Source organism: Gossypium hirsutum, chromosome A09, assembly GCF_007990345.1.
Source record: "Gossypium hirsutum isolate 1008001.06 chromosome A09, Gossypium_hirsutum_v2.1, whole genome shotgun sequence".
Lineage (NCBI taxonomy): Eukaryota > Viridiplantae > Streptophyta > Magnoliopsida > Malvales > Malvaceae > Gossypium > Gossypium hirsutum.
Window position 1 is genome coordinate 84,088,296 of NC_053432.1, and position 21,847 is coordinate 84,110,142.

The 21,847-nt window shown below is 31.1% G+C and overlaps 3 protein-coding genes and 1 pseudogene across 7 annotated transcripts; 3 read left to right on the forward strand and 1 right to left on the reverse strand.

Moving 5' to 3' along the window:
* Window positions 1-467: 467 nt before the first annotated feature.
* On the forward strand, window positions 468-2,725 carry LOC121206063 (protein DETOXIFICATION 44, chloroplastic-like; annotated as a pseudogene).
* A 6,244-nt stretch (window positions 2,726-8,969) lies between these two features.
* LOC107940923 (protein DEHYDRATION-INDUCED 19 homolog 4) lies at window positions 8,970-11,358 on the forward strand. Of its 3 annotated transcripts, none has more exons than XM_016874388.2 (5): window positions 8,970-9,329; window positions 9,424-9,572; window positions 9,942-10,019; window positions 10,337-10,596; window positions 11,064-11,358. In XM_016874388.2, exons 1-5 carry the CDS (start codon window positions 9,245-9,247, stop codon window positions 11,170-11,172), a joined length of 681 nt encoding a protein of 226 aa, XP_016729877.1. In that variant the 5' UTR covers window positions 8,970-9,244; the 3' UTR covers window positions 11,173-11,358. The 3 variants fall into 3 exon arrangements, with proteins under 3 accessions (XP_016729877.1, XP_016729878.1, XP_040933271.1); XM_016874389.2 differs by having other exon boundaries at window positions 8,990-9,329; window positions 11,051-11,358; XM_041077337.1 differs by having other exon boundaries at window positions 9,008-9,329; window positions 9,436-9,572.
* A 343-nt stretch (window positions 11,359-11,701) lies between these two features.
* Window positions 11,702-13,973, reverse strand: LOC107940922 (uncharacterized). Of its 2 annotated transcripts, none has more exons than XM_016874387.2 (6): window positions 13,397-13,973; window positions 13,045-13,262; window positions 12,559-12,790; window positions 12,408-12,493; window positions 12,237-12,328; window positions 11,702-12,139 (listed from the first exon to the last, which is right to left on the reverse strand). In XM_016874387.2, the coding sequence occupies exons 1-6, from the start codon at window positions 13,688-13,690 to the stop codon at window positions 11,892-11,894; spliced, it is 1,170 nt and encodes a 389-aa protein (XP_016729876.1). In that variant the 5' UTR covers window positions 13,691-13,973; the 3' UTR covers window positions 11,702-11,891. The 2 variants fall into 2 exon arrangements, with proteins under 2 accessions (XP_016729876.1, XP_016729875.1); XM_016874386.2 differs by having other exon boundaries at window positions 11,715-12,142.
* Window positions 13,974-17,515: 3,542 nt separating this feature from the next.
* Window positions 17,516-21,394, forward strand: LOC107940913 (eukaryotic translation initiation factor 3 subunit J). Of its 2 annotated transcripts, none has more exons than XM_016874377.2 (7): window positions 17,516-17,662; window positions 17,749-17,803; window positions 19,648-19,766; window positions 20,160-20,296; window positions 20,466-20,613; window positions 20,701-20,857; window positions 21,091-21,394. In XM_016874377.2, the coding sequence occupies exons 2-7, from the start codon at window positions 17,791-17,793 to the stop codon at window positions 21,180-21,182; spliced, it is 666 nt and encodes a 221-aa protein (XP_016729866.1). In that variant the 5' UTR covers window positions 17,516-17,662; window positions 17,749-17,790; the 3' UTR covers window positions 21,183-21,394. The 2 variants fall into 2 exon arrangements, with proteins under 2 accessions (XP_016729866.1, XP_016729867.1); XM_016874378.2 differs by having other exon boundaries at window positions 17,521-17,658.
* The last annotated feature ends 453 nt before the right edge of the window (window positions 21,395-21,847 follow it).

Genomic DNA, 21,847 nt, shown 5'->3' on the forward strand with positions numbered 1-21,847 from the left:
CATTAGAATAAAAATTGATAAATCACTTTTTATATCTTAATTTATCAAAATATCAAATTTAAAATTCAAGTAATGTCTTGATCTTTATAAAGCATAGTGAACATAAAATTAACTTCTTAGTTTTCTGAAAATAAAGGGATATAATTCATAATTATACTGATTAAAATTTTTAATCCACTTGTCCAACAAAAGGAGAAAGGGGTAAAAGAACAATAACAGAAAGGGACAAGGGGTACTTTGAAAATAGATCCACATATAAAGGCTTATAGACTTACGGCTTGTTTGGTTCGATGTAATGGGTTTACCATTACGCGCCGAATCGGTGGGCCCCACCTATTCCGGCGTTTGGTTCGCTGTAATGCCTATTATGCGCCGAATCGGTTACGTATGTATTCCTCCTTTCTTACCAATTTCTATTCCCTGCCCTTTGTTCAGTTTAGCTCCCGTTTAGCATTCTTATCTTTTCTATGCCCTGTTTTACCCTCATCTTCCCAAGCCAAAATCCACCTCCAGAACTCTCCCTCCCAACATCAAACAGGCCAGCAACCTCCACCGCTCCCGTTTCACTTTCATTTGTTGTTTTGTCGAACCAAATGCACCCGAACTGTTCTTCAAATGCAGTGAAGGGAAGTCCAAAAACAGACTTCTGTTCTTCAAATCCCAACAAGGTAAACATTTTATTTCCAAAAAAACCGTCAAGAAAACCTTTCCAATTCAATCAAGGTAAACATTGTCTGCCCTAACATTTTTCTTTCAACGTGTTTTCCCTTTTATGTTTTTAAAATGTCTATGATGGAAGATTCAACATTTCTAGAAATTGAATCATGCATTAGTTTCAGGTTTTAGAAAGTTTAAGACTTGATTCATCAAATTAGTTGAATCATGTAACTATCGTTAAAAATTGGCATCTATTTATTGCACTGCCTGCTGCATTGGCTTTGGCTGCTGATCCCATTGCTTCACTTGTTGATACAGCCTTTGTTGGCCATTTGGATACTTGTTTTTCTTTTTTTATTATTAATACTATCATACCAAGCTTGCTTTTGTAGCTTTATCTATTAATCACACAGGTAACTATTGGCTGATAAATATTAGTTTTTTTTGTGGTGAAGGGTCGGTTGAATTGGCGGCAGTTGGGGTATCTGTATCGATATTCAATCTGGTGTCGAGATTGTTTAATGTTCCTTTACTTAATATCACAACATCCTTTGTTGCTGAAGAGCAAGCATTGATTAGTAAAAGCAAGGATGGTAATTTTCAGTGAAAAGATTATACAATAACTGCAATACTTCATGAAAATGATCGTTTGGTTGAACTTTTAATTGACTCTGGGGTTTGGTATAATTAAGATGGTGAATTTGAGCATCAAGGCAAGAAAGTTCTTCCATTCCTTAGCACTTGCTGCTGGACTTGGCATTGCAGAAGCGGTTGTACTCTCAGTTGGCTCGGGTTTCTTAATGAATATCATGGGTATACCTATGGTATGTCAGGATAACTAATGATGTATTTGTAATTATATTTTGGAATTGTAATGCTTTAATTTCTTATATCTTATTACTTTTATTTTTCATAGGATTCGTCGATGCGTGGACCAGCGGAGCAGTTTCTGATATGGAGAGCCTTTGGTGCCCCACCAGTCATAATTGCACTTGCTGCTCAAGGCACTTTTCGTGGATTTAAGGATACAAAGACACCTTTGTATGCCATTGGCAAGTATTACAGCATGCCTTATGTTTCAAGTTCCCTCAAGGGGTCTCTTTGCTGCTTATAGATAATTTCTTGCTTGAACTAACAGGTGCAGGCACCTTACTAAATGCAATATTGGATGTAATCTTGATATTTCCCTTTGGTTTTGGCGTTGGTGGTGCTACAGTTGCTACTGTGATTTCTGAGTACGTCAATAATGTGGTAAACTTAATAATTCTAGTGTATTTGCCTCATAACATTTCTGCTAATTTTGGATGTTCTATTCATTTTTTTTATTTTTATTTTTTGAAACTAGATATCTGATTGCTATTATACTTCTGTGGGAGTTGAATGGGAAAGTTGAACTGATCTCTCCTAAAATTGACTGGAGTAAAGTTTCCCTCTACTTAAAATCTGGTACATTTCTTGCTGATCTTAAGTATTACTTTCAGTATCTGCTTATTTTTTCTTATAGTTAAGCTTCATAAAATGAAAATAACAACAAACAATTGAATTTTAGTATTGAAATTGTGATGGTACCTGCAGGTGGACTACTTATTGGTAGGAACAATAGCCACTCTTGGAACTCTCACACTTGCAACATCACTGGCAGCTAGGCAGGGCCCTATTCCTATGGTTGGTCATCAGATTTGTGTACAAATTTGGTTGGCTGTATCTTTGTTAACTGATGCTTTAGCACTCTCTGGTCAGGTAGCATGTCCTTTGGTTTTTCATTTGGAAGACCCCAAATGTAGGATGTTTATGACAATACCATATAAAGTAGCACCAAATGAAACCTGTTGGATGTATTTTTGGTTTCTGTTACAGGCTCTTCTTGCAACTAATTACTCCCAAGCGAATTACCAACAAGCTCGCAAAGTGATTTACAGTGTTCTAAAGGTTTATAAAAGCTAGTTGTCCGATTCTTCGAAATTGAGAATTTTATTAAATTATATATTTATTATTAAGAATTTTATTAAATTATATATTTTAATTAATATATATTTAATAATAATTATGTTAAAATATGATTAAATTATTTATTATTGATATTACAAAATTGAATCTAGAGATCCGTTTCCCAGCCTTGACTTGAGCAACTTACTGCCAATCTTCCTCCAAAGTAGTTTCCTAATCAAATTGGCTTTATGTTTAATAATGAGAGTTTGCTATTGGTTTTTCTTGTTAGAGATCTGTGTGTTTGTTATAGTTGGTTATAGGTAAAATGTAGGGACGAATTGAAAGAGAGTAGAATGAGTGTGCTTGAGGTTATTATTGTTGGATTGAGAGAAAACTAATAGCTGACAAGGTCTATGAATCTTATGGTGCAAAGGCAATGTGTTTGGCTTCAGCATATATGGAGTATATAACTGGGCTTCATTTTGACTGTCCTTATGGTAATTGATATTTGCTTTGATTGCAGGATGATTCTTTGCAAAGACTAAGCATGGAGTGGCAGCTTTCGCTGGTGCGAATTGAAGGCTTATGAGGGGATTCTTGCACCATATGATAAGACAAGAGAATGGTTATTCCTGATGCTTTCAAGTTTTGCAGTAGTTGGTTTCTTTTGTGGAATTTAGAATTTCGTTTTCTTACTTGCTTCTGTGGATAGTTAGTCATGCTCAATGTTTTTAAAATTGGTGGAGAAAATAACATTAGCCTGGAGTAAATATGAAATATAACATTGAACGCTTTTATGTAGGTTATTTTCAAGTTTTGTTTTTGGCTGTTCATAATTCTGAATTCTCTTCACGAACATTGGTGTTGCCTTGGATATTATATAAGTTTCTGTTTCTGATTGTTGGTATGCTCGACTATGAAATGGTTCCTATTAGCACAAAGGAGTGCATAATGAATTAGACTTCCTTCCTGTCATTTAAACTAAATATTCTTTATTGCTTACTAACTGAGCATGTTGTTTTCTAATTATGCCGTTTTCAAGGTATTCATTTTCATTTTCTTTTATTCCTGGAAAACCCCTTTTCTCTCCTTTGCTTCTTCTTATCAAGATTCGGCAATATATATCAGTTTGAGGGCTCATAAGGTTTCTGCAATTAAGCTGTAGGTTAAAGGGTTGGACTGGTACTTGGCTAATGGCAAATACAAAATGCAGGACCAAGATCGCGAGCTACCCATTGGAAGCAAACAGTCCTATATCTAGAGGATGTGTTAACCATCTGTGAAGGGGAGACAATAATTGGGAGCATGACTGTTGCACCAAACAAGAAGAATCCCCGAGACGTTGATATAATGGTTAAATATTCATTGAGCGGACGACGTTGTGTGGTTTCGAGAGTTCAATTCTATAAGATGCGCTGATTTTGTTGCAGAGTATTTCATCACCACTACTAGCTGTAGGATACCTTGTTTGCATGTTCCTCAAATGTTTCACCAACATTTTTTTAATTCCTTTTCTACTTTCTTTTTTCTCGAAAGGTTTTCCCTGAGAAAGAAAAACACATAAGATGCATGTACTTCATTAACTCAATCCAACTGTTTTCTTCTCATGTATGCTTCATATTGAGTCTTGTGTTTTGTGCTGATGTGAGGGAGCATATATACAAATGACATTGGATGTATGACATAGGACTAAATAGATTTTGAGCTTTGACAAGCTGCTTATAAGCATTGTTTCTTATAGAAGAAACACATTATTGGAGAAAGCTTTTGAATCTCCCAACTATTGGATTTGGGTTTCTTTTTGACAATTTGTTTATTGTGCTTTTGTTTAGATGATGAGAAAGGAAAGTCAAGAATTATATTTACTCGTTAAGTTAAATGAAGATATTTGTAATTTAAAAAATATAAATTTAATATAAATTTAAAATAAGAGTTTAACTAAAAAATAAGAGTTAGTGGCAAAAATTAATAAAATTTAAATTTTAGTGGTAAAATTCAATAACATAAAAATTAAGTTACAAATTTACTCATTTTTTAAAAAAATAACGGCAAATATAAATAAAAATAAAGTACAGTGACAAATTTCAATATTTATCTATAGTATGATGATAAATTATATATTTTTATTAACTTATATTTAATAATAATTATGTTAAATTATATTTTATAGTATTATATATTATGATTTTAGAAAATTCATATAAGAATATTTAATATTAAGAATTTTATTAAATCATATATTTTAATTAAAATATATTTAATATTAATTATTTCAAATTATATTTTATAGTATCATATATTATGATTTGAGTAAATTCATATAAGAATATTGATTATTAAGAATTTTATTATAAATTATATATTTTAATTAAAATATATTTAATAATAATTATGTTAAAATATGATTAAATTATTTATTACTGATAATAATAATCTTATTAAAATTTAAATAACAATAACAATAATCATTTACCAAAACAATTTTATGCTAAGGGTATTCTAGTCATTTTAGTTTTTTCCATTATGCTATTACACCTCTATTCCATTCAACCAAACACAAGATTACTATTACGCCTCTATTCCATTACATTCAACCAAACAGTGGATTAGCTATTACACCTCTAATCCAATACACCTCTAATCCTAATACACCTCTAATCCAATACAGCGAACCAAACGCACCCTTATGGTACACTTTGCCAGCCTTGCAAAAACAGGCTGCTACTGCCACTTTGCCTAGTGTATCGAGACAGAGATTGCACTTACCTAAAAAAGTTATTATACATTTTGTACTTAACATTCAGTTTCATTTTTGAGGTATTTTTTTATTATCTTGATTTGATATTTAAATTAAATAAAATAATGTGGTTCAATGAATATTTAATATGTGCTCTAATAAAAAAAATATTTAATTAAAACAAAAAAAAGGTTTGAATATCAAATTAAATAAACTCAATAAAAATACTATAAAAATCTTTGTACTAAAAATTAAATTACACATTAAAACTAAAATTAATAAAAAAAATAATGCCATCAAATTTTAAAGTTCCTAAGTACAACTTTTTCTTTAAAACCCAAAATTCTTTCTTTTTTCTTTTTTTTACCATCGAATGCCTCTAGTCTTTTGTTGTTTCAAAACCCATAGATTGCCAATCATTGTCTTGTTTTGTATTCTCCAAATGCCACAAGATTAAACCCAAAGTGGGGGGCACTTCTTTGGATTTTTTCAGTCTAAAATTTTCAAACTTCTTTTAAATTCTAATGGAAAACACCTAAGTTACTTTAATAATTTGGACCATGTGAATAATAGGTAAATTTATGGTATTGGTTTTTTTTATTATGCTTAGAATTAAGGTTTAGTAATTATATTTTAATTTAATATTATTTTATATTTATTTTTTTGATGTTATTACTTTTCCAAATAATTAATATTAAAAATTGTTTTTATTAAAATGTTGACATGATATTTTTAAATACTGATCAACATAATGAGTTACAATAATTTAAAAAAATGAATTTCAACATTTTAATCGAAGTAATTGTTGTTATAACTAATTGAACTAATTAATGACAATATAGAAATAAAAACTTAAAACTAAAGTTAGACTAAATTTAAAGAGTATAATTGTTTATGTTAAAATTAAAATTTTCTAACTTATCGAATGCAATGTGTAAAGGTATAGACAAGGAGACATATAAAGACCTTGGCTCATTTAATTTTGTCAAAATTTATGTAATTATAAAATAATATGATAATGAAATTATATTTTAATCTCTCTAGACTTTAAAATGATTTTCACAATATTTATTATCATAGCATGACATTATCCTTAGTGTGGTACAAAGCTAATGATGATGGGAGTTTGAAACTTATATGTATCATTTTGCGAACAGAATTTTCATGAATCAATTGGCATCCAATGTGCAAAATGAAGAATTGTGTAGTTCTTCATATTGCAATTCCTAAAAAGTGCATCAAATTTGGACTTTGTATTGGCTCCATATATAAATAAAATTTAAGGTAAATTTTATGAAATTATTTCTAAAAAGTATTTGTCCATTTAAATTGCACATGGGGTAATGTTAGTGAAGCAACCTGATTTTTGTCCTTTCAAGTATTCCAAGAAATTGAATCATGAAAGAAAAAGAAACCCATTTTTTTTTAGCCATTTATGCCTTTTTATAAGGGCCAATGTGTGTGGTTGGCATATTATATAATCAAATGGAGAAGAAAAAAAGGGTACATTGGAAATGAGAAATGAGAAATGAGAAAAGGGAGGGGGGGGGAGTGACATTATTGGATTTATCTCTAAGTCAACATCATCATTGGATGGTGCCACTACCCACAACCTAGCTCCTTGTTAAATGAAAAAGAGAATTTTATGCAAAAACAATGGTTTGCATGCTAAGCCTAGTGGCTAGCTATCATCTTCATTCATTGGTTGATTTCATGGATAAGTTTGATTCTAAAAATAAAAAATAAAAAAATAAATTACATTCAAACTCATTAAACTATTAGTAAATTTGTATTTTAGTTTCTCAACTTTAAAAAGTTATAAAATAGCTACCGGATTATTTAAAAATTTTCATTTAAGTCACTTAACTGTTAAAATTATTATTTTATGACATTTTTTGTTCACATCACCTGCACAAATTGAAAGCTTTCCTTTCTAATTTAATTTTTTTACCATAAAATAGCTTTGAATGTCATGAACTTATGAACTAAAATCCAAACAACTTGGAGTTCGATAGTTGGGCTTTAAAAAAAACCTTAACAACCCAATGACTTGATTTTTTTTGAATAATATAGTAATTTAAATGAAAACTTTTAAATAGTTCAATAATTATTTTGTAACTTTTTGAAATTAAGTGACTAAAATATAAATTTACTAATAATTTATAGACATTAGATACAATTTACCCAATTTTTAAAATTCATTTTAAATTTGAGTTTCCGCTTAATATATTTAAATGAATAGTTTTATAGTTTAAAATTGAACCAAGATTAAAAAATCTAGACGCAAGGTAACCCAAAGTTATTTAAGCGACCCGACTTAGACGAAAGGTTAAAATATGTAAGAAGTTTCTGTATTTTTAAAAATTTAAAATATTTTTGTTAAATTTGTTAGTATGATATTTTGATATTTAAAAAAAATTTATTTAGTAATTATGTAATTAACAAATAGACGTTATAAGTAAATGAATTTAATAAAGAAAATTTAACAATTTTAACAGTTAGACCTAAATTTTAATTTTTAAAAAGTTGAGAGACTAAGTTTAAAAAAAATACATATATATATATAAAGCTATAATAGTTTGAAAATACTTATAACATATTTTAATCAAAATGAAAGCTATAATAGTTTGAAAATGCAAAACAATGTTAGAATCATATTAACTGGTTGAACTGAAAGTTGGTGATTCAATCGGTACAACTGATGACATAAAATCAAATACTGTCCAAACAATTTTTGAAGAATCTCAACAATTTCAGTAATCATTTGGTCCGATCAATTAATTGATTTAATTGAAAAAAGTTAATAAATTTTATTATTTTTAATTTTGATTAATGTTAGAATTTTCAAATAATGGACATATATATTGGTTTGGGGATATTATAATAGATTTAAATTTGGGAATATAAATTTAATGTATTTATATTGTTAGTTAATCGGGTTATTGATAAAAAAATCGATAGTTATTTAGTTTAACCTGCTTTTTTAATGGATTTAAGATATTCAACTTTGATATTTGATATATGCTAATAATAGATTCGAGAATACAACCCTCCAAAAAACTTTCCAATACATGATTTTTTTCAGAAAATTTGATTTCTCCATTTGCTCTGATATATTGGAGCATTTGATTCAATAAATAATAAATAAAATTTTCATAAAAATGAAAAATAGAATTTAAATTCTCTTGAAAAAAAAAGAAAAAGAAAAACCCAATAAAATGGTCGAGTCTATTAATTTTTTTAAAAATTAATTTTTAAAAACAATTTATTAATAAAAAGGTCTCAAATTGAATAAAAACATTATGTTCAAGCTTAATATTTTTAAAAATTATTATTTTTGCCCAAATTTAAAAAATAATATTTTTGTCCGATTCTATGAAGAGAAACTTCGATGTATCTATAACAACATTTCGTTGTCCCAAACCCCCAGAAGTAAAAATGACAGCTCCATTGGACATGTGGACAGTCCAAAACATATGACGTTTGTAAAACGGGTTTCTACGAATACCCAATCAAATTCGTACGTGACGTACTTACGTCCTCGCCCAGTAACGCAATCACAGCCAAGTGATTGTACAAGTAGGGGTATTTTCACAATTCGGCTAAAATTAAAGGGCAAAGTCTGCAAATAAAATAAAAGAAAGGAAAAAAAGATTAAAAAAACAATTTGTTTCATAAAGGATAGCAGAAATTCGGTGGAGAGTCTCTCTCTCTCTCTTTTTTTTTCCCGATTGTTTCTTCCATCTTTTTAGGGTTTAATTTTATTTTTTTAATCTTGAAAATAATTTTGATAATTTTATGAAGCTTTTAGACATTTCATTTCAATAAAATTATCAAAAGATTTTCAAAAAGAAGAGAGACGAAAAAGATTCATAAATATTTGGATCAAAAAAGAAGAAGTTGCTTTGTTTTCTCGAGAAAATGGAGTCAAATTCATGGAGCTTTCGATTCTCCAATTCTTCTTCTTCTTCTTCGTCTTCGTCAAGGCGTCGTCAATCACGATCTGGTTAGTATATTTGTTTCCGTTTGTTTCTCTGTAAATTTTAGAAATGGTTAGAACTTGAGATGAATTTTGAATTTTTTTAAATGTTGTTTTTTAGATCTGTTTCTAGGAGGAGGATATGAAGAAATTGACGGAGATGAGGATTTCAAGGCACAGTTTTTATGTCCATTTTGCGCTGAGGATTTCGACATTGTTGGACTTTGTTGCCATATCGATGAAGAACATCCTGTTGAAGCCAAAAACGGGGTACCCTTTTTTTCTTAATTTGTTTAAAATAATCTGATTTATTATTACTTTTTTTTTATTTTTTTGTTGATGAAATTTGTAATTTTCTTATAGGGTTTATTTCAAAAAGAGATTGAAAATTTTGGGATTAACTTTATAAGAAATTTGATAATATTCTCAGCTATGTGTCTTGGTGAATTTCACTGCTGCTAGAGTGATAATTGAAAGTTGCATTTTAAGCTGTTTAACTTTTAAAATAATTGTTTTAAGTTCTATGATTCTTTCTTTTTCCTTAATCCAATTGATGTGTATTGTAGGATATATGATGTTGCTTGAGCGTTGCTTATGAATTTTGCTTAATATGTGTTTGGTTCGATGTTACGTTTTCAGGTGTGCCCGGTTTGTGCGAAGAGGGTCGGAATGGATATTGTCAGCCACATTACCATGCAACATGGGAATTTTCTTAAGATATCCTTTCTTTTTTTGGTCTATTTTGCCCTGTTCGGTTTAGTCGTTATCTCTCACTTACTTTTTATGTCGATGGTGGTTAAATAATACCAAATCCGTATAGACGTGACACGTGGTCCAAATATTTATCTGTTTATTTTAGTAGGCTATACACTTTGACATACTTTCATATTCATTATGTCCATGGTGGTCGACTATGCACACCATGTTGAGGGAGGGGCATTTATTAGCATTTGTACGTTTTAATTTTTTTTAGTTTAATTGTGAGTAAGCATGCCATGGTGAATGGTTTAGTTTATTCCTTGACTGGACATTACGTTCAGCGCAAGCGGAGATTACGCAAGGGTGGGTCCAATTTGACATTTTCAATGTTGAGAAAAGAGCTGCGAGAGGGAAATTTGCAGGCCCTTCTTGGGGGATCTTCATTTCTTCCTTCTCCCAATGTTGAAGCCGATCTGTTATTATCTTCATTTATGTTTAGTCCTCCCACAGTTGATAAGCCTTTAAGCTTGCAACCTCTTTCTATTGCCGAAGCAAGTGTGGTAAAGGAAAGTGGAAATAAAGAATTTCTGGGAAGGTATAAGTGCTGGTGTCATTTATATTTGCTATATTAGTCCACTTGTTTCTTTGTTTGGTCCCCAAAAAATGACTGGGCTTACTGGTAGTCCACTATGCTCCTTTGATTTAGTGAACAACTTCGAGTAAAGTCACTACGGCTTGGAAATGTCATGGCTTAAGTTAATTTGTTTTATTGTTATTATTCTTTCTGGTCAGTAGGTAGATAATCTCTAAACCATAGTGGCTTAGGCGTTGTTTCTTCATTTTATTTTGTGTATAGGGATATGACATTCAAAAACTCTCCAAATACGTAGAAAAGCATTAAAAAAAGGTGAACTTATCCATCTTAGACAGATCCCTACTGTCAATTGATGAACACATTAATCGTATTGGATGCATAGAGTCTGCTTGCTTTTTTGCGGTTGGCATTCAATCTCGTAAGTTATTAACCGGACCTATGTTTCTAACGCTAGTTTATCTCAACAGAAAGCCTCAACAGTCCCAACTGTCGGACAAGGATCATGAGGAGAAAGCTAGAAGGTGCGAGTTCATCCAAGGACTGTTGATGTCCACTTTTCTTGACTATAACTTATAAGTTGATTGGGGGTGCAGTTGTAGTGGTTATGCCAATATAATATTAGGTCTGAGAGAGAGTAAAGCATAAAGAAGACCTTCACCCTACCTCAGGAAAACAGTACACCGGTTAGATCCCCGGAACTTTATATTCCTATTGTATTTAGAGCTTCTGTGCATAATGAAAAGATGGAAGAACTTTATCCTATATCTATGCTTTGCTTTTTATATACTATCGAAGATCTGAATTTCCTGATATATAGCCACGAATATGCATATGCATAATGTTCTAAGAAAGAGTTGCTTTTATATCTCATGTCAAATAATAATTGAATGTCCATGTCATTATCTGCAATAGGGGCTTTGTCTTGGGTTGAAAAGTAGGGGTTATACTGTCTAGCTGAGTAGCTGCCATTCATGTCAGCATTTTAAGCGGAGCTATTGGGATTAGCTAACAACATTATAAAAGCAGAGGGATCATATAAACTAAATCTCTAATTTTAGCATAGTAAAGGAATCGAAATCATAGTAAAGAGAGCAAACTCGTTTTAGGTTGTTAAAGGAGTGATCGATGGAAGATTGTTTCAAAGAGAATTAGTAAGTAAATTATCAAGGGAATGTCTTAGTTGAGATTTTGAGATGCATAAGCACCGAAGATTAAGGAAAAAAAACAATAAAGTTGTATCAACCTACATATTTGATATGCAATTTTGAGTTATATGTATGGGAACTTCACTTGTTTCAAGTATGGGTAACAAAGAACCTGAAATCTGGATGATCAACTTGCAAATGCCTAAGCCAATTATCAGCCTCTTGTAAAAGGGAATTGGCTTTTGGAGACTCGATAACTTCGGGGGCATTCCAGATGGAAGCTTGGAACTTATAGAAAGCAAGTCCAAAGGTAGGCAATGGTAGCTTTGAGGGCATTTCGGCAGCATCAAGCTCCCTGATGTTAAAACCTCGGAAGGGTAGGCTATCTGTGGCAGTACCTACTTGAAAAACAATACCGAAATCTGGTCATAGTTAAGTCTCAAAGAGAATAACGATGACACTTGATGGAATGTGAATGGTGGAAAAGATGTTTACCGTTTGATGGTGTAGAAAGGCAGTGATATGTTAGAAAGCAGGCATCCAGATTTTTCAAAGTTGGACCCATTGGCACCCTATATATAGGATACCTTCATTAAGAAAAAAAGACATTTCTGTCAAACATTATCGGGTTTAAATTCGGAATGACAATAAACGAGGAAAATATACCATGCCACGGAAATCCAGCTCGAAGGCAATAGATCACAGCTTCTGTACGTCGTCAAAGCTGGAAATTGGGATGCTAGATCCGAAACCTGTTGGATGCAAGGTTATTAGAGAAAGCACGATGAACTGCAAAAATGGATGCTAAGGAACTTACTGTGTTGGTCAAAGGCTTCCGACTAGATGGCTCATCTTGCTCGAAGTACTCAAAAACAAGTTGACCTGCAGGATTGTTACGAGTATCGGTTTCATGCCTATCTCTAAGTGACAATCTATTCAATGCCAAGATTTCAGCATCTCCAATCTCGACATGACTCTGAGCTCCCTGGATGGCATCATTGCTCCCACTGCTACTCGATGACATGGTACTACTCTCCTCACCAGGCATCCTGTTCAACGATATAGCAGAAAATGAGTAAGGCAACAAGCACGATTCACAGGTCAATTGAACTACTCGACGAGTACAGGCTGGAGAGCAGATCTTTTAAAACATATCAGTAACAATCCAAGTTATCAGACTTTGAGCAACATGATCATGCAAAAGTCGAGGTCCATCAAGGATTCTCTGCTTAAGGCTCGGAACAACAGCGGGAAATTAAGATAAACAAAGGTAAGAAACAGTGAATGGTTTTTAGTTTTTTACCTTTGGCTTGTGGAGGGTCTTGAAGGGTCAATATACAGCTGAATGGCAGACAAGTAAGGGACATAGTATTGAATTACAGGGTACCCCTCCAACAAAATATGAACCCCAGCTCCATACACACTCCATTCCTCCATAGATTCCCATAAATCCTTGAGAACAAAATACAGAGGATTCTCCGGTGAGTGTCGCCGTCGCCGTCGCCGTCGGGTTATGATTGTCTATAGGATCACACAGTTTCATCAACAGAGTAGGGTTTCCCACCAGAATTGAAAGTAACAAAAAAAAAAAACCAAATCCCTAAAATTTAGGTAAAAACAAGGAAAAAGGAAAGGTAAAAATATTGGTTTTTTACCTGAGGTAAACGTTGAGCTGGAACCACCGGAGTTGTGAACTCCAAGAACCGATCCAAATTCGTCGGATTATTGTTATTGTTTCTTTCACTGTTATCATAGCCACTATTCGCCGGCGAAGAAGAAGATGATGTTGGGGCTACCTCGTTATCCGTTCGGTTCTCCGACGAAGTCCCTGGAAGCAACGGCCTTTGTTCCTGCCGACGCCGCCACTCCATCTGCGGCTGTTGTCGGTGCCTCCTCGGCGGCAACCGCCTACCACCGCCTCGGTTCCGAACGACGCCGGATTCCGACATTGTACGGGACGTAACGGGAAAAAACCAGGGCACGAGAAGGAGAAACGATACCGTTTAAGATGTTAGTCTCGTTTTCTTGGGTGATGTTCGAGCGGGAAATGGTCAAGGTTGATGCCTTTTTAATTACTCTTTTTATTGATGAATAATTGAATAATTATATAGGAAAAAAAATCAACATAATATTTGGTTGGTTCTTAAGATTAATTTGGTACCCAAATCAAACAAATATGTGTTCAAATGATTATTTGATATGTGTGTTTTAATAAAAAAGGAAATACATAATTGAGATAAAAAATATTTTTGTATTAAATTGAACATTGAAATTAAATTTAAGTATTTAAGTGCGATAAAAAAGTACACAAATATCAATTGAAAAAATTTAGTTACCAAAATAAACATTAAAGCAAAATTTATGTATCAATTTGAGGAAAAAAAATTTAAACATCAAATTAAGTATTGAAATTAAACTCGAATAATATATAATCATATTTAAATAAAATTAAATATTATTTTTATTTTAAGTAAACTGCTAACTCACTCCTTAAATCACAATGAAGTTTTTTCATTTATTATTTCAATAAAATCTAACAACCATATTTAAAACATTATGTCAGTTTCGGATTCATTCAATTTTTTCTCGATAATATCGAGTTTTATCATATGAGTTTAATATTCAAATTTGAATTATTTGAAATTAATTGTTTTCGTCGTTTTGAGTTTGAGTTTTTTTTTTGGTCAGTTTCAGATTAAATCATTTTTCTCGATTATTTTGATTTTTGTCATATGAATTTGATACTCAAATTTAAATAAATTAAAATGAATTGTCTTTGTCATTCTAAGTTTGTGATACATTTTTTTTAATGTTAGTTTTGGATTGAATCATTTTTTTTCTCTCGATTATGTCGAGTTTTGTCATATGAGTTCGATACTCAAATTTGAATCATTTTAAATTAACTGTTTTCATCATTCTAAGTTTGTGATACATTTTTTTATGTCGGTTTCGAATTGAGTCATTTTTTTTCTCTAAATAATATAATGTTTTGTTGTCTTCATCATTCTAAGTTTGGGATACATTTTTTTTGCCAGTTTCGGATTGAATCATTTTTTCCTGATAATATCGAATTTTGTCATATGAGTTTGATACTCAAATTTGAATTATTTGAAATTAACTGTTTTGTCCTTCTAAGTTTGGGATACATTTTTTAATGTCAATTCTGGATTGAATCATTTTTTTTCTCGTTAATATAAAGTTTTGTCATACGAGTTTGATATTCGAATTTGAATAATTTGAAATTAATTCTCTTTCATCATTCTAAGTTTGGAATACATTTTTTTATGTTGGTTTCAAGTTAATAATTTTTTCCTCTATAATATTGAGTTTTGTCATATGAGTTTGATACTCAAATCTAAATCATTTGAAATTTGAAATTATTTGTCTTCATTATTCTAAATTTGGGATACATTTTTTTATATCGGTTTCAAATTGAATCATTTTTTTCTCTCGATAATATCGAGTTTTGTCAAATGAGTTTGATACTTGAATTTGAATAAATTTGAAATTAGATGTCTTCGTCATTCTAAATTTGGAATACATTTTTTTTATGTCGGTTTCGGGTTGAATAATTTTTCCTCTATAATATTGAGTTTTGTTGTATGAGTTTGATACTCGAATTTGAATAATTTGAAATTAATTGTCTTTGTCATTCTAAGTTTGGATTACATTTTTTGATGTCACTTTCGGATTAAATCATTTTTTCTTGACAATATCTAGTTTTGTTATACAAGTTTGATATTTGAATATAAGTATTTGAAATTAATTGTCTTTGCCATTCTAAGTTTGGGATACATTTTTTTTATGTCGGTTTCGGATTGAATTATTATTATTTTTGATAATGTTGAGTTTTGTCATATGAGTTTGATAATTGAATTTGAATAATTGTCTTTGTAAGTTTAGGATACGTTTTAGATTGAATCATTTTTTCTCTGATAATATTGAGTTATGTTATATGAGTTTGATACTTGAATTTGAATCATTTGAATTAACTGTCTTAAACATATTTTGATGTCGTTTTCTGATTGAATCGTTTTTTTCTCAATAATATCGTGTTTTGTCATATTTGATATTCAAATTTAAATAATTTGAAATTAACTGCCTTTTATCATTTTAATTTTGAGATAAATTTTTTGATGTCAATTTCGGATTGAATATTTTTTCTTGATAATATCAAGTTTTTTTGTTTCATATGAGTTTAATACTCAAATTTGAATTATTTAAAATTAATTCTCATCATATTCTAAATTTGAAATAATTTCGAGTTTTGGTTCAGATTAAATCGGGTATAAAATAACCATTCAACAATGAATGTTTTCATTTTTACTGAATATTTTTTGTGACATACAAACTAATTTTCTAATCTGTACTTCGTTGGATAAATTAATTGATATTGATTTCGTTTTTGGTAACTTTGATAATTTAATTTCTAAAACGTACTACGAATAAAAATAACGATCTAAATACAATATAAATATGGGTAAAAAGTACTCACAGTAAAAATAGAATGTTGGTTCATTTACATTTGATAAAAAACAAAATGATAAAATTATATTTCATATTTTTAAACTTTATAATATTATAATTAAATTTGATGTGGATTATTTTAAAATCATATAGATCAAATTAGAAAAATAATCGACACATATCATATGAACATCTTAAATTCGATGGATAAAAAAAATAATTTTAATAAAATTTAGGAGACTATTTCTTTTTACTAACATGTCATATTTAAGATAATCTTATGAAAGTATATACATTTTTTCATTTTAGCCCTCATATTTTAAACACTTGGAGCTCACATTTAAAGCCAAAGCTAAAGAAATAATTTAATGGCATATGGTTTAACTAGTTTAGTTATTTATTTAATTTCTCATCTCTTTAACTCATCAAATTGAATTGTTTATCAAATTACTAAAAAATAGATGAAAAAATTAGTTTTTGTCAACTTTATTGGCATGACATCCACGTGGATGTAACGCAAACAATTAAATAATTTTTAAAAATTAAAAAATTCAAAAAATATTATTAAAACTATTAATATTAATATTTAAAAATTTTAAAAATTATTTAATTGTTGATGTGGCATATATGTGGATTGTCATGTCAGCAAAGTTAACAAACACTAATCTTTTTATTTATTTTACGGTGATTTGACAAATAATGCAAGTTTAAAAGCTATAAAAAAGAGAAAAATTAATTAAAGAGCTAAAATAATCTTTTTAATAAAATTAAAAGGTCAAATAAATTATTATGCCTAATTTAATTGATGTAATGCGAATATTTTTTTACCTATTTTAATTAAAACGTTTCAAAATTTTGAGATTATTTTAGCATTTAAGATATAATTAAAAATAGCTTAATACCTATTTTAGTCCCTATATTATAGTGAAATTAATTGATGTAATGCCAATATTTTTATACCTATTTTAATTAAAACGTTTCAAAATTTTGAGATTATTTTAGCATTTGAGATATAATTAAAAATAGCTTAATACCTATTTTAGTCCCTATATTATAGTGAAATTATCACTTTTACCCTTTTTTTTTCTCCGATCACTTTGCTCCCTTTACTTTTATTCCTTCCATCACATTAGCCATTTGATCATTTCCGTTTGATAAAATCCCCTGTGTTTGTTTAAGCCAATCAAATGTGAAGACGTGGACAATAATAAAGGGACCAATGTGAGAATTTCACTATAGTACAAGGGGTCAAACTGAGAATTTCGCTATAGTAGAGTGCCTAAAGCCTATATTAAGCCTTTTGAAAACCCTAAAGTATTTTTAACGTTCATTCAAGTAACTGTTAGCACATTGCAGTAAAAACCCTAAAATAGTATTCATTTCCCTGTAAATTGGTGCTTTTGGCGTATTAACTGTGAGCAAAAAATTCCCCAACTATAATTATTTCAAGGCAAGTAAGTAATTTTTCATGGGTTTCTCTGTCAATATATATATTTAAATTTAAAGGAATATACATTTTTTTTTCATTTTCTGGTTTCAGGGTTGTTCTTAGATTCGTGGAATTTGTTGAAGTGAACAGTACATGGAGGACTGGGGTAAATTCCTTTTTTTCTTTTTAGCCCAAATTTGATTACTTTTTTTGTTGTTTAAGTAGGGCTTTGATTATAAATTTATATTTAATTTTCTTTTGTTTGTTTTATTATGGTATGAACCTGTATATGCAAGCTTTAGATTATAATTATTTGTGTTGATTGAAATTTGGAATTTTTATTTGGTTTGTTTTGCTTAAGTTTTAATGGGGTTTAGGGTTTATTGGGAAATGGAGTAGATTATGGAGAAATTTAGCAGGTTTCTTTTTTCTTTTCATTAAAAAAAAAAGAAGAAGCTCCTTTTAGTAGTTAAGCTAGACAAGGCTTTGATTGCGGGAAAAGCAAATGCTTGTACCACACATATTTGTATCTGACATTTATGCTTGAGTCCGAGTAATATAAGCTAAAGTCAAGCTTTAGCCATCGGCTAATGGTAGCCCCAGAATCTTATCCAGTTGGTTTGAGGTGTGAAGAGGCTCCAAATGCCTTACAAAGCTTCTTTTAGTAGTTAAGCCAGACAAGGCTTGGATTGCAGGATTTGCAAATGCTTGTCCAATACATATTCATATCTGATACTCATGCTTGAGTCCGAGTAATATAAGCTAAAGTCAAGCTTTAGCCATCGGCTAATGGTAGCCCCAGAATCTTATGCAGTTGGTTTGAGGTGTGAAGAGGCTCCAAATGCCTTACAAAGCTTCTTTTAGTAGTTAAGCCAGACAAGGCTTGGATTGCAGGATTTGCAAATGCTTGTCCAATACATATTCATATCTAATACTCATGCTTGAGTCCGAGTAACATAAGCTTAAAGCGAGCTTTAGCCGTTGCCTAATGGTAACCCCAGAGTCTTATCTAGGTGATTTAAGGTGTGAAGAGGATCCAATTGCCTTAAAAAGTTCCTTTTAGTAGTTAAGCTAGACAAGGCTTTGATTCCAGGATTTGCAAATGCTTGTCTGGAACATATCCGTATTTGACACTCACATGCTTGAGTTCAAATAACATAAGCTCAAATTGAGCTTTAGCCATTGGCTAATGGTAACCCCAGAATCTTATTTAAGTGTGAAGAGGCTCCAATTGCCTTTAAAAGCTCCTTTTAGTAGTTAAGCCAAACAAGGCTTCAATTGGGGGATTTGTAAATGCTTGCCGGATAGGACCAATACATATCCATGTCTGACAGTCATGTTTGAGTCAGAGTAACATAAGCTTAAATCGAGCTTTAGCCATTGCCTGATGGTAACCCAAGAATCTTATCTGGGTGGTTTAAGGTGTGAAGAGGCTCCAATTGCCTTAAAAAGCTCCTTTTAGTAGTTAAGCTGGACAAGGCTTTGATTCCGGGATTTGCCAATTCTTGTCCTGTACATATCCATATTTTGACACTCATGCTTGATTCTGAGTAACATAAGCTCAAATCAAGCTTTAGTCATTGCTTACCGGTAGCCTCAAAATCTTATTATAGGTGGTTTAAGGTGTGAAGAGGCTCCAATTGCTTTAAAAACCTCCTTTTAGTAGTTAAGCCAAACAAGGCTTTGATTATGGGATTCACAAATGCTTGTCCGATACATATCCGTATCTGACACTCATGTTTGAGCCTGAGTAACATAAGCTCAAATCGAGCTTTAGCCATCAGCTAACAGTAGCCCCAGAATCTTATCATAGGTGGTTTAAGGTGTGAAGAGGCTCCTATTTTTACCTTAAAACAGCTTCAATTTATGTTTCATTTGCTTTTAAGTTGTTGATAAGTAACAAAATTTTATTCTGTTTTATTATGTTCAATCTTAATTGAAGAACCTTTCTTAATATGCCCTCTTTTCTTTTTTTTTTTTTGTTCACGAAACCGTATGTTGTCATTGCAGAGGATGACATTCCGCCTCTTGTTTCAAAGGAGCAACCTAAAAGCAAATGGGATGATGAAGATGTTGATGATGCTGATATCAAGGAATCGTGGGAGGATGAAGATGAAGAACGTCTTCTGGTACGATGATTTTCATTATAATTTGGTATCTGTCTGGTTTTACTATTCTTCTTGGGTCTGTTGAATAATTTTGGATGTTTATACGGTAAAGTGGGGACAAAATGGCATTCATAGTAACAAATTTCTACCACCTAACCATAACCATAGGCTAGAATGTCTGGTTACAAGTTCATTACTTTTCTGACCGAATAAGCCGATGGAAATATTAACACGAACTTAGTGCAACTGTGTGTTCGTAGATGATATGTTTTGAATTCATTAGCAAACATTAGTTATTGTGTATCGAAGTTGTTACTTGGCCATTTTGTACGGACATTCTATGCCAAGAAACAAGAATGTCCATATAAACTATTTGCTTGCATTGATGTTTTCTTTTCCTTAATCCATAATCAGCAACCCGTAGCAAAAGCTACTGAAGAGAAGGCCCCCAAGAAACCCTTATCGAAAGCTACCGAAAAAAAAGGGAAAACTATCGAAATAGCTAAAGAAGAGCCCCTTGATCCCATTGCCGAGAAACTTCGCCAACAAAGGTAGAACTTAGTTTAGGTCATTCCTGAAATTAACCGAAGCCATATTGTTTTTTTTTCCACATCCGCATGATTGGATCTCGGGATTGTTACTGCACCTTGTTTTACTTGTATAAGTCTCCAAACTCAATATTTTTTATGGTTTTAATTCGGTGTTTTCTTTCTATTGTAGGCTTGTGGAAGAAGCTGATTTTAGGTCGACTACCGAACTTTTTGCTAAGAAAGGTGATATCAAGACTGTTGATAACTTTATTCCTAAATCTGAAAGCGACTTTGAGGAATATGCTGAGCTTATTTCTCATAAGCTTCGCCCATATGATGTGAGTTTTTAATCGTTTTTCTTTTTTGTGTCTTGCCTGTATATTGAGAAAGTTCTTACATTGCTCAAATACTCTCTTTCGATGCAGAAAAGTTATCATTATATTGCACTACTCAAGGCGGTAATGAGACTATCAACTACTTCTTTGAAGGCGGCCGATGCCAAAGATATCGCATCTTCAATCACCGCGATCACAAATGAAAAACTAAAAGCCGAGAAAGAAGCCACAAGTAAAAAGAAGACAGGTAATCGTTTCATTCTCGAATCCCATTATACACACACACATGTATATATTATACATGCGTTTAAAGCTTTATATATCTTTCTTCCTTGAGAGCCTTAGGCTTTAGCTGCGAAAGGTTAGGGTCGAACCATTATGATTAGATTAGCTTGTTTGAACGAAATCTTCATGTTATGTTCGTAATAACAATTAAATAGAAGGATTCTCGAACTGCTTTTCAACCCTTTTTTTCCCCAGGTGGTAAGAAAAAACAGCTCCATGTCGATAAACTGGATGATAATTTGGTCGTTAATGCTTACGTTGATGTCGATGATTATGACTTTATGTGATTTGGCAAAATGCCACCGTAGAGTTGGATATGGCCCAGTGGCTTGGTGAAGAGCCGAAAGTCATTACATTGAACTTGAGAAGCAGAGTCTTGGAGATGGTTCATGGTGGTTTCAATGTGTTTTTAACCTTAAAAATGATTCATATGATGTTTTGAGAACTGTTTCTATTGTAAGATTATCCAATTCATTAATTGAATACTGGATTTTTCACATGATTTATTAAGATTTTTTGACAAAACAATATATATGTCTATGTGTGTGTATATATATATTTCTGTGTTAATTGCACCAAATATCCTCAAACTATAACTTATATTTTAATTGGTCCTTAAACATCTTTAAATTATCAATGTTATATTAATAAGGTTATTCTATTATTAAAATTACTATTTTAACCGTTAAATAATCGCACGATCTTATATGACAATTTATAATGAAAAATTTATAGAAAAATGAACGTTGTTAAAATTGTATGTTGTAAAAAGTTATAGAAAAAATTGTACTGTTCTTTAAATTTCATTTTAAATCTATTGACATAACATTAATAGTTCATGGATGTTTTGAAATTTACAATTTACCTCTCTTTTATCTATCAGCTGAGTTGTCATTAAAAAATCCGATGGGACAGAGATAAAAAAATTAATTCCTTACTTTTTTTATTTTTA

Coding starts and splice junctions, on each gene's coding strand:
- LOC107940913 (XM_016874377.2), top strand. Junction 20,614..20,700: donor ATAAGCTTCGCCCATATGAT/GTGAGTTTTTAA, acceptor CTTTCGATGCAG/AAAAGTTATCATTATATTGC. Junction 20,858..21,090: donor CACAAGTAAAAAGAAGACAG/GTAATCGTTTCA, acceptor TTTTTTCCCCAG/GTGGTAAGAAAAAACAGCTC.
- LOC107940923 (XM_016874388.2), top strand. CDS start 9,245: ATGGAGTCAAATTCATGGAGCTTTCGATTCTCCAATTCTTCTTCTTCT. Junction 9,330..9,423: donor GCGTCGTCAATCACGATCTG/GTTAGTATATTT, acceptor GTTGTTTTTTAG/ATCTGTTTCTAGGAGGAGGA. Junction 10,020..10,336: donor AACATGGGAATTTTCTTAAG/ATATCCTTTCTT, acceptor ACTGGACATTAC/GTTCAGCGCAAGCGGAGATT.
- LOC107940922 (XM_016874386.2), bottom strand. CDS start 13,690: ATGTCGGAATCCGGCGTCGTTCGGAACCGAGGCGGTGGTAGGCGGTTG. Junction 13,263..13,396: donor CAGCTCAACGTTTACCTCAG/GTAAAAAACCAA, acceptor GTGATCCTATAG/ACAATCATAACCCGACGGCG. Junction 12,791..13,044: donor AGACCCTCCACAAGCCAAAG/GTAAAAAACTAA, acceptor ATCGTTGAACAG/GATGCCTGGTGAGGAGAGTA.